This window comes from Delphinapterus leucas, chromosome 1, assembly GCF_059928025.1.
Source record: "Delphinapterus leucas isolate spDelLeu-1000000601 "Yukka" chromosome 1, BTC_Dleu_Yukka2, whole genome shotgun sequence".
In the NCBI taxonomy this organism is placed as follows: domain Eukaryota; kingdom Metazoa; phylum Chordata; class Mammalia; order Artiodactyla; family Monodontidae; genus Delphinapterus; species Delphinapterus leucas.
This window is the reverse complement of record NC_143129.1, coordinates 178,081,527-178,093,215: the sequence shown is the minus strand read 5'-3', so window position 1 is coordinate 178,093,215 and position 11,689 is coordinate 178,081,527. Positions and strand designations below refer to the sequence as shown.

The window sequence follows — 11,689 nt, the reverse complement described above, 5'->3', positions numbered from 1 at the left end:
TTTTGAGAAAAGAAAGCATTTTATTGTGAGTCAACCGACAGGAGGCAGGGCTCAAATCCGTCTCCCTGTCCAGTGTTCAGGGCAAAATGTAAGTTAGGAGAATTTCACAAGCTTATTGGTTAGTGTTGACAGTCAGAAGCTGATTGGAATCAAGCTATTTGGGCAGCTGGAAGCTGGATTTTTCTTATTGAAGAACTTCTTGCTTGGTAAAGGGCTCCAGTGGCAACATGTCTATTGTTTGAGTTCTGCAGACTGAAGATTCTTGGTTCTGGGGTCATCCTGGAGACATGGGTTCCTGTCTTGCAATTGGGGGTGCTGTCTCTGTAAAATAACTCAAGGTTTGATTAGTCAACAACCTATTTAAGGAGACAAAACCAGGATAAGCAGGTCAATGTTTTATGTGCTGTTTTAGTGCCCCCCTTTTACTTTGTACATTCCTCAATCTTAAGGGAAATAGAGTGACGACCGCTCTAGCTGCTTCCTGCTGAGAAGGGGCATAGATTTTTATAAGAGGAATGAAATTGTTTTTGCACTTGATTGTAAATATTCACGAGTCCCACTTTGAAAGCTTAAGTCTTGGGCAATCAACATGTGAGTGGGGGAGGCCTTTTTAAATATATGAGATAGACAATAAGTAAAAAATTTGGTGAGTAAAAAGATTAACCCCATGATACACAGAACTATGATTCCTAATTTTAACAGTCCTCCAAAAACAGACCTTATTCTTTGGGAACCAGTGAAAACATGTTATTTTTAACATTCTTAGTGACTGAATTTGGATTTATATCAGCCTGGTCCAGACTTCTGGGTGGAGCTGTCTACTTTCGAGATGGCCTCGTCTTCTCTTCCTGACCAGGTGGAGACTTAGCTGTCCTGTTTCGATTTGAAAAGTAACTTAAGTTCAGTTAAGTGTAATTAGGGGCCGAGAAATCAGTAGTGGGTTTCCTGGCCCCTCTGGTGTTAGGAAGGTTGGGTCCTCCTACTTCCTCCTGTCCATGGAGAGCGTGCCCTGTTTGGGAACTGTAAAGGGGACAAGGGGGGTGCTGGTTAGAAGTGGGTACTATTTTTACTCTGGAGGGGTGTATCCAAGGTTTAACTCCTTTTAGCTCTACTGAAGAATGTGTAACCAGAAGGACTTCATAGGCTCCAATCCACTTGGGTTGCAGTTGATCCTCAGGGCAGTCATTTTTCCAGGTTTGAGGAGGACCCAATTCCCTGGGCTTATGCAGTGCACAGGAATGTCTGCAGGAAATGTTAATTGGCTAGAGGCATATTTATATACAGAAAATAAGATAGCACCAAGGGACTGTACACATTTTATAGTATCTAATTCTTTTACAACGAGATCACTTTCAAGACAGCAATACTACTTAGTCTTAAGGAAGGGTCTCCCATTAACATTTCATAAGGGCTCAAGTGGCGCTTGCTTCTAGGGGCTACTCTTACCCTCAGCAGGACAACTGTTAAGACATTATCTCAAGTGAAGTTGGTTTCTTGACATACTTCGGTGATTGTCTCTTTTAAGGTATGATTCATCATTTCAGTCATAAGGGTTCCATGAAGCATGTAACTTCTATTGTAGTCCCAGGGCCCCAGATACCCCTTGCGTTACCTTGGCTATGAAAGCTCCTCCACTGTCACTTTGAATGGAAAGAGGCAACCCAAAATGAGGGCTAATTTCTTTTAGTAAGGCCTTTTTGCCTAGGAAGATCTCTCTCTCCAGCACAGAAAAGCTTTGACCCGTCCTGTGAAGGTGTCCACAAATACCAGCAAATATCTATAATGTCCCAATGGCTCTTGGCATAACAGTAAAGTCTATTTGCCAGGCATCTTTTGGTTCTGTCCCTCGGGTTTGCACCCCTTTGAATATTGGAGGTGGCCCGGCTTTAGGATTGTTTCTGGTGCAAATCAGGCAATTTTGTATTACCTTTTGGATGGTCCTTTGAATTTATGGACTAACAATAAACTTTTGTAGCCAATGATAGGTTGCATCCTTCCCGTAATGGGTTCCTTGATGTAGATGAGTAATAATTCTTTCCATTAAATGTTGGGGCATAAGCACTAATCCCTGTTCATTATATATCCAGCCTTCTTTGTTTGTTTGGTACTGATCACCATCTATGTCTCAAGAGTCAGTGTGAAATCCCCATTCATCATCTCTCTCTAGACCCATTTCTGAATACTGAGGCTTAAACAGGGACAGGTCCACACTTTGAATGAGTGCTACGGTGTTTGGCTCTGGTCGCCTGTTTTGCTACGTGTTCAGCCAAATTATTTCCTTTAGCTATACAGCTATCAGTCTTTTGGTGCGGGCAATGTACTATGGCTACTTCTTCCGGCATTAAAAACAGAGTTTAATAAGGCCAGTATCTCCTCTGCATGTTTAAGTTTTTTCTTTCCTGATGTTAGTTGACCTCTTTTTCCACATGGCCCCATGTGCATGCATGACAGAGAAGGCATACTTAGAAGCAGTATAAATGGTTACCTTTTTCTTAGCTCCAAGATGCAGGGCTCTCCTGAGGGCTACGAGCTCTGCCTTCTGGACAGACATACCTGGAGGGAGAGCTTCTGCTTCTACGACCTCCTGATGAGTTGCCACTGCATATCCAGCTTTTCGGAATCCACGATCCATGAGGCTGTTCCCGACTGCAAACATTTCCATATCTGGATTCTCTAAAGGCTGATCAGTCAGGTCAGGTCTGCTAGAATACTCTTCTTCAATTTTTCGTATACAATCGTGAACAGGTTCTTCTGGGAAGCAGAGTGGCTGGGTTTAAAGCAGATACTTCTTTTAATGTTACCTTTGGGTTGTCAAATAGTATGGCCTGGTATTTGCCCAGTCTCCCCAAAGTAAGCCAATATCGGCCCTTTGGTTCAAGTAAAAGTTGCACACGATGTGGGGTGTGCACAGTGGTAGGACAACCCAGGGTAAAATTTTCAGCTTCTTGTAAAAGGTCACAGGTTGCAGCCACAGCCCGGAGGCAAACTGGCCATCCTTGAGTTACAACATCCAATTGTCTGGAAAAGTAAGCTACTGGCCTTCTGGCAGTATTTAAATTTTGAGTTAGCACTCCAAGACTCATGCTCTGTCTTTCATGCACAAAAAGATCAAATAACTTTCCAATGTCTGGGAGACCAAGTGCTGGGGCTGTTGAAATTTTCTCCTTGATGGTACGGAATGACTCATGGCATTTCGCAGTCCAGCTTAATGGCTCATTGGCATTTCTTTTGAGAGACTCATACAGAGGTTTGACTATAAGTCCGAAGTTAGGAATCCAAATACAACAAAACCCAGCCATTCCTAAGAATCTTCTCAATTGCTTTCTGGTGTGGGTGCTTCCCTTCGATCTGGCAAGTTTCTTTCTCCTTTTGATAACTCAATTCCTAGACATTTTACAGCTGGTTGAGAAATTTGTGCCTTTCCCTTGGAGATTTTATATCCCCGGTCTGCCAAAAAGTTTAAAGTGAAGACTGTATTTCGGTCTGAAGCTTCCTTAGTTATACTAGCGCTTAGTAAGTATATCATCCACATACTGGAGTAAGATTCCTTCATTTAATTGGAGATCCTTTAAGTCCTTGGCTAAGGCCTCCACAAAGATGGTGGGGGCATTTTTAAATCCTTGTGGAAGTACAGTCCAGGATTACTGCTGTTTTATATTAGTCTCTGGATCATTCCACTCAAAGGCAAACAGTTCCTGGGACTCAGGACTTAGGGGTATGCAATAAAAGGCATCTTTTAAGTTCAGAACTGTAAACCAGCAAAAGTCTCCAGATAAAGTTGTAAGCAAAGTATAAGGATTTGGCATCACCGAATGTACATCCTCTACAATTTGGTTGATAGCTCTCAAATCCTGTACAAAACGATAATCTCCAGTCCCAGGTTTTTGTACTGGCAGGATGGGAGTGTTATACGGGGATTGACAAGGTCGGATTAATTGGCATTTAAGAAAAGTGTTTATCAGAGGCTTTATACCTTCCTTTGGGTGCCTCTTTAAAGGGTACTGCTTTAACTTTGGAGCCTGGGCACCTGGGGGGAGTTTTACTACTACTGGGTCAGCCGTCTTGGCTCTTCCTGGTGTCCTGTCAGCCCAAACTTCTGCTCTTACCTTTTGAAGAATTTCTTCAGGGACATCTGGTTGAGGCTTGTCTCCCAATTGTAATGGCGCAGCTTGGAGGGCGCAGTCTTGACCTGGGAGTACTTTGGTGTCTACTTTTTCTGCTGAGAAACCCACTTGGTCATTTAAATTTGTTAGTACCTCTTGCCCTGATGAGGGACTATGACATCCAGGCACATACACAAAGCTGTACTTTACATGTGTTTTCTCTACATGACATTCAAGCCATTGTAGAAAAGGTTTCTGAGAGACTTCCCCAGATACACCAGTAATGGATGTTATCTTGGGGGAGAGGGGGCCCTGTCTGTTTTTGGGACACTCCCTTTTCCAGTGCCCTTCCTGTTTACAAAAGGCACACTGTTGTGGCCCAACAGATGGATGGCCTTTCCGGCTGGGTTTTGGAGGTCCCCACGGTCTTACCCGTGGTCGTTTGTTCTCTCCTGCAGACGTCCTGCTGGGTTTTGACTGGTTACAGCTGAGCAGAGCAAACTGCCTCACGATGCATTGCTCGATGCATTGCTCCTGCTTTTCCCAAATTTCGTATCGGCCTTTGAACACTTCAAAAGCAATCTGGACCAACTGAGACGGTGGTGTCCATGATCCCCCTTCCAGTCGTTCTACTTTTTTTCTTATATCAGGGGCACTCTGACCGATAAAGTTTAAATTGACCAGTCCCATGTCATCTGGGTGTTCTGGATCATTATCAGTATATTTTCGGAAAGCCTCATAAAGCCTTTCAAGGAAGGTGAATGGGCCCTCCTCAGGTCCTGGCTGTACATTCCGGACCCTCTAGAAGCTGTTTGCCCCTTTTTGCAGTCCAGTTATTATACAATCTTTATAATGATTCAGCCTTGCTTGATCCCCTGGGTCACTGGGATCCCATTCTGGTTCAGTTCCAGGGATGGCCTGCTTTGCTGGAGTTCTGACTGGATTATTTGGTTTTAATTCATGAAGCCTTTCGGCTTCCTGGAAGGCCTTCTCTAATATCATGCTGCGTTCCTCCGGACTGAGTAGGATACACATGAGGGTCTGTATGTCAGCCCAGTTAGGATGAAAAACAGCAAAAATATATGTAAAGAGATTCTCCATATTCCTAGGATCATCTTGATAAGATGGCATCTTAGCTTTATAATTAAGTAAATCTATGACTGATAAACGATGATGCATGATTCCAAGTGCTCTGGATTGGCGTTGGTCATCCAAGCCTGCTGGGACCTGCCTTAACGGAAATTGTCCCGCCTACAGTCGAGTGTTCCCTGGGCCAAACTGAATACCCTGGAGGGTACAGGGAGGGTAGACCATTCCTTTGTGACCATCTGCTAAGGGCGAGTACAGAGTCGGACCAGCAGCCCTAGGAGGACTGGTAAAAGCCTTGGCACTGCCTGCAGGAAGATCCCCTTCAGGATTCGCGGGAACCACAAGAGGTGCTGAGGGAGGGGCTACCGAAGGAAGTGCCCACAGTCCGGCTACTGCAAAAGGTGCAGACGGAGGGACTAGATCGTCATTAGACTTTGACTCAGGTAAAACAGGCTTTTTGTGAGGTTCTTCCCTCTGACCCATCATTTTATCAATAAATGCCTTATGCATATTTCTCCTCTTATATAAAGACATAAATGAATCTACATATGGGATTTCGTCCCATTTTTTCTCTCTCTTACAAAACGAGTCTAACTGTATAATAGTATTATAGTTCAAAGACCCATTTGGGGGCCATTTTCCCCCTGACTCCAGAAGATATTTGGGCCAGGCAGTGTTACAAAAGAAAATCATTTTCTTTTTTTTTCATACCTCTTTCATCATTAGAGGTAAACATTGACCAACTTCAAAGAACACTTTTCAAGGGAGTGCCGTCTGGTACGCTGTTATCATTCCCCATCTTGGAAGTATTTTTTTCCCAGGATGACCACAGCAAAATGACATAAAACAGATTCAATAAAGTTTTTCTGTGGTCATCCAATAGTTAACCCTATTAGTCAATTCCTAACAAACAAAACAGTCAGACATAGACCAAGAAATCCAAAGGCCTGGGATTCTAACCGGATCTTTTGGGTACCTCGGTGGTTATAACTTTTTTTTTGGCCGCGCTGTGCGGCTTGTGGGATCTTAGTTCCCAGACAACGGATTGAACCTTTCATACTGTCTCCCTTAGAGTGGGACTCTAACCCACAATCCTGATTAGACATTTATTGTCTAATAATTGTTATTAGACAATTTAGGCACAAGCGCGTTTTAATGAGGTTACTCACCCAAAAGATCCAGGAGCTGTTTCTTTCCCCAAAAGTGAAAGTAGCGCGGAGGAGCCTGGAGCGCAGCTGCTGCGGGAAGCAGGAACCCGACAGCCGAGCCTCTAGACAAATCGGGTCTAGGTGGCCACTCAGGGTCGGTGACGAGGGCCTACACCCAGCCGGGGGCTACAGTGCCTCAGCCAGGCGATCACAGCAGGAGCTTAGTTCGTTTGCGATCGCCAGAAATTCTCACCGAGCAAGGGCTCACTGCCTGGCGCGCACAGAAGCCAATACTATGGCACCAGCTTTTGAGAAAAGAAAAAGCTTTATTGCGAGGTCGACCGGCAAGGAGACAGGAGGTAGGGCTCAAATCTGTCTCCCCCAGCCAGGGTTTGGGGCAAAATTTAAGAGGTTAGGGACATTTCAAACTTGGCACAAGCTGATTGGCTAGTTTTCAAAGCAGTCCATATATGGTAAACAAGGTACTATGGCAGATGGAAGCCGGATTTTCCTTACTGAAGGACTGCTTGCTTCAGCTGGTTAAGGGGTCCGATGGCAGCATTTCTATTGTTTGAGTTCCCCAGAATGAAGATTCTTGGTTCCGGGGTCATCCTGGAAACGTGGGTTCCGGCCTTGCACATGCGCAGTAATGTCTCTATAAAAACCCCTCAAGATTTGATTAATCAATAACCTATTTAAGGAGTCAAAACCAGTTTAAGTTGGTCAATGTTTTATCTCCTGTTTCACTTTGTTGAGGTATAAAAATGTTTTCAGAATTTTGAAAAAGCATAAAAATATGCAGTTTATGAAAACTACGACTTAAAAAAAAGTAATTGTTTGCCCTTAGAAAAGATGGTTCCAGGGACTCCCACTGAGAGAGAGAGAGAAAGGGCGGGGGAGGGGGACGGGGAGGGGGAGGGGGAGAGGGAGAGAGAAAAATCACGTTGCCCTTAAGAAAAATGGCAACTTTCTGATTTCTCTGCCCTCTCCCAAGATGGCTTCCTGGATGATCTTGGGCCTTGGACTGAAGCCTCTTCCGGGCTTGGAACGGGGCGGGGTTCATTGAGCAAAGCCTTGCGCGCTGGCGCCCGCGACCGAGACGCGACTCAGGGCGCAGGCGCGGATAGGGGGTGGGGGGAGGAGGGAAAGCGACGAGTAAGATGGAAGATGAGGAGGTCGCTGAGAGCTGGGAGGAGGCGGCAGACAGCGGGGTAAGGAGGAGCCGCCGCCCCGGGGCTGGGCCGGGCGGGACCTGGCGTGAGGGAACCCTCCGGGGAGCGGGTCTGGGGATGGTTCTCCCTGAGGAAGGGCCCCGCACGCCGGACCGGGGGCGAAGGAGAGGCCCCCGGCCCCTGAGCGCCGTGAAGGCCTCTTAAAGGGGCCGTGTTCCATTTCTCCCTCCACCTTTGCCCGGTGCGCCTCCGTCCACCCACCACCCCCTTAGCGACGTGCACGTCACCCGGCGCGCCACACCCGCCCCCCAGGGCCTGTTTTTCACGCGCCTGCTAACCCGCCCCAAGTTCCTTTGATCCTTCCTTTCCCAGTCGGCCCTCCCCCCGCCCAAAGCACCATTTTAAAGTTCATGTGCTTTGAAGAGGAGCTACACACCATGTGGGGAGGGGGTGCGCGGACCTGGGGCGGCAAGCCCGGCTCCGCAGAAGAGCAAGAGGAGGAAATTGAGTCATTTCTGGACCCCTCAACTCTGCTAGAATCCCCCACTGCTTTGCGCCATACGCCACGGTGGGCGAGTCTGGGGTTTTTTTCCTCTTTCAATTTTACTCTGAGAGCCCGCGGCAGGCTCGTCTCCCGGGGACCTCACCGTAACAACCGAAAGCCCAGCGGGCAGCCTCTCTCCCCGAGGCCCACCCAACGATCTGAGCACCGGGGAAGGGTCTCGAAGTGTGATCGCCGGGGTCGAGGAGGGAGGGGTGCGATATGTGAAGTAGGCGCATTCCTGGGAGAGGAGGGGGAAAATGGACCGTTCGACTTCGGTTTTTGGAGTTTTGTTTACCTCCATAAGCTATAGGAAATTAGTTTTTCTTAAGCCGAATAGCCAGTTCCACTAGGTTCGTGTTTAATTTGGTCTTTTCAGAGTATGTGGTTCTATGGTGACCCTTGTGAAGGTGGGGAGATGTCTTTTTGTCCTCCCCGTGTTCGTGTCTGTTCAGTGCTGGCTCGAGTGACATCCACCGTGAAGGTTTCTGCGTCGGAAGTAGGGCGTGGAGAGCCGAGTGTACCGGGGTAGAACAACGAGCTGGGTTTTTTTCCCCCAAGCGCACTTTAAGGGTGCTTGTCAGCGCTTGAAGAGGTCGAGAAACGGATCCCTTAACATTTCCTTAATGTTGAAACTTTGGCGTTGAAGTTTTTCCCGGTGGTGGTTCAGCGTTTCTCTCAAGGTCTTTGTTTCCCACTTAGCATAATTGAGGATTTGAAGAATTAATTCGTTCAGAAGGTATTCGGTACAGCTCTTATGTGCCGACCATCTTTCTTGCATTTTGACTTGAGTAAGGAGAGCAATCGAAAGATTTTATAGGGAGCAACAGGTGTCAGCTAGGTATTATTCATTCAACAGACATTTGGGAGTGTCTGCTCTGTGCTAGACAGCGTGCTTAGCAGTGACTTTGTGCCAGAGAATTTACAGTCTCCGGTAGGGGCGTTTATTGCCAACCACGAATGTGAGTGAATCATTCAGAACCCCTCATGCTGCTTCCTGCAAAAAAGCTTGGCCTACAGTTTGAATATGACTCAAATGATAAGTTTCTTGAGCATCTTGTCCTTTCTTTGTTTTTCCTCACATGTTTCAAAGGGACATGAGTTTCTCATGTTAGGGAATAAGAAAATAAACAAAAATGAAGGTAGGGTTCAGAAATTGAGGATTGCTTTAGTTTTTCAGAACTGGTAAGCTGCTTAGAGATCAGCTAGCACACTCCTGCATTTTATAGCTGAATAAACACCAGAGATGTAAGATTTAACTTAGATCTTTCTGGTGCTCGTCCAGTATTTGTACTGTACTTTACTAAAACCCTTTATAAGTGCTAGGTACAGAAATAGAACCCAAACCTTGTTTCATTGACATCATGAGCAGTACTGCCAAAATGCAAGTTCCCTTATATAGCTTTTATTTAATTGAAATAACCCGTAGAGGTATTACCTTCCTTTAGTAAATAAGGAAACTGGGGTTTAGGGAGTAACCTCTCTTGCTCACGGCACACATATAGTAATTGGGAAGCTGGGATTTTGACCTGACTCCAAAGCTGGATTCTTTAACATTTTGCTGTCTCCCGCTTGGGGACCTATGGAAAATTTGGGAGTTGGGCATTAACTTTCATTTTTAATATGTTTGTTTTGGGCTTATATTTGAAGGTTCTCTTGAATTTGATTCCCTTTGCGAATTTCACAAAGGGTCTTGTAAATGTGCATTTTAGAAGGAGGGGATGAAGCATAGTGTCCATATCACTGGGAAACCAACTAAGTATACAGCGTCTTTCAGACGTACCCGGTTGCATATGTAAAAGTCTTAGCTTCAGGTTACCCTGTCTCTCAACTGATATATGGTAATGAGTGTTAAATTACACATACACAACCCCTTGCAAAAAAATGAAACACCAGGATGGCAAGACTAGCAAATGGGGTCGACTAATTCTAAAAGTGAGCATTTAAACTTTATATAATTTAGAGGCAGTTCTAATCCTTGAAAGTAGAGGCTTTTGGTGATCCCTTTCCTCCAATACCACAAAAGAATTTTGCCATCATGCTAGAATTTTTTTCTTAATTGTCAGTACATGTGAGGTCATTGTCTCCTTTGTATTTTCAGAACACTCAATATCAAGTTCTGTTGTGTCCTTCAGGGGAAGACTGACTTTGAGAAACACCTCAAATATTCTGTAAATACACTGCTTTTTGCTTTTAGTTAATATGGTGTATCTGATATAAAATTGTCCCTTTACCTGTTCTCCCAAGGAGTTACATCCTCAAAAAAAGGACAATTCAAAAAATGTAACTTACATTCCGTTGAGGAAATGCTTCTTTAAAAATATGCTGCCTTTGGGAGAAATGAAAATGTAGAATTGAGTTAATGTTGATTCAAACTCTAAATTGCATCCTTGTCTTAAGCACATCTCAAGGGACAAATAGCGTACAGTAGTTTGTAATCCTTACTCCCCCCCGAAATCAGATCAGCAGTTTGCTCAAGTAGAAAAGGGGAAAAGGGCTCACGTGCCCAGGGCACAGCAAAGTAAGGTGTTTGCAGCAGAGTAAGGATTTTATTGCAAGGTGCCAAGCAAGGAAGTGGGAGACAAGTCTCGGATCCACTCCAACTTGGTCTTTTAGTTAAGAGTTGGTTCTTTGTTTTGTTTCTGTTTTTGTTGTTTTTTGTTTTGGGGGGTTTTTTGGCTGAGCCGCACGGCCTGTGGGATCTTAGTTCCCTGACCAGGGATTGAACCCGTCCTCTCAACTTCAGAGCATGGAGCCCTAACCACTGAACGTCCAGGGAATTCCTTAGTTAGGAGTTTTCAAAGGGGAAAGAGAGGGGAAGCTGGTGGTTAATCATGCTCTTGTGACATCTCTTAATCATAGTTCCAGGAGCCAGGCTGTCTGTGGTCTATGTGCCTCCTGCCCGGTGGTCTGTGACCTGGTGGTCTGGACGTGGAGCCTGCAAAGGTCATCTTGTTCTGAAAACAACTTAGACTTGTGCATCAGTGATGTTATCAGAGGTTACAGTCTTCAGATATCTGGTACTGGTTAATTATTACTGTGCAAGCATGGGGTAGAATTTAGAGGAGGAAAAAGAAAAGGGAGAAGGGAAAAAGTTTAAAATCAGAGCTTTCTTAAAAGCTGGTTAATGGACTCAGGCTCAAATTTCTGATAGTTTGAAGCTTTATATTCACTTGTTTAGACACACAAAAAAGATATGACCTAGTCCATCTTGTTGGTAATGAGCTAACCCAGTCCTAGGGGAAGACAGATGGTACATAAATGGAATTGGACTGGTATTTATTATAAAGAGTTGGCAGCCTTTCTAATTTCCTTGCATCTCAAAAGTTGCGTTTTATTCTTTTTCGCAAGGGCAAGTCATGTAGCTAATTGGAAAGAAATGCATCTTGCGTAAGTTAAAGGATACTGGTCTTCTGGATTAAGAATTTAAATTATGTTTACTTTCTACCCTCATTGAGCTAGTCATCTAAACATTAGCCCTTCAGCAGTACTGCATGGTATATAAGTCTCTAGTAAGGTGCCAGTAAACATGGAATACCTGCCGTATTCCAGGTACTAGGCACAGCACAGTCGAGTGGAGGAGCCAAGTGGGGCAGCACTTTCTTTGGAAGAGGCACAGACAGGGTACCGTGGCTG

At 45.1% G+C, this 11,689-nt stretch overlaps 1 protein-coding gene and 1 long non-coding RNA gene across 11 annotated transcripts in view; one reads left to right on the top strand and one right to left on the bottom strand.

Annotated features, from left to right (window-relative positions):
• On the bottom strand, window positions 1-6,850 carry LOC111187058 (uncharacterized). Of its 5 annotated transcripts, none has more exons than XR_016388855.1 (3): window positions 6,362-6,850; window positions 4,107-4,219; window positions 1-2,767 (listed from the first exon to the last, which is right to left on the bottom strand). It is a non-coding gene; the product is annotated as an uncharacterized LOC111187058 (long non-coding RNA). The 5 variants fall into 5 exon arrangements; XR_016388856.1 differs by having other exon boundaries at window positions 4,107-4,216; XR_016388858.1 differs by lacking the exon at window positions 4,107-4,219.
• Window positions 6,851-7,447: 597 nt separating this feature from the next.
• The window catches only part of SZRD1 (SUZ RNA binding domain containing 1), a 30,902-nt gene continuing 26,660 nt past the window's right edge, over window positions 7,448-11,689 (top strand). For 3 of the 6 annotated variants that reach the window (XM_022598344.3, XM_022598341.3, XM_022598340.3), the window contains exon 1: window positions 7,457-7,551. In XM_022598344.3, coding sequence (XP_022454052.1) covers window positions 7,508-7,551 — 44 coding nt within the window. In that variant the 5' untranslated portion in view covers window positions 7,457-7,507. The other 3 variants (XM_089900369.1, XM_022598342.3, XM_089900356.1) reach the window with 3 other exon arrangements.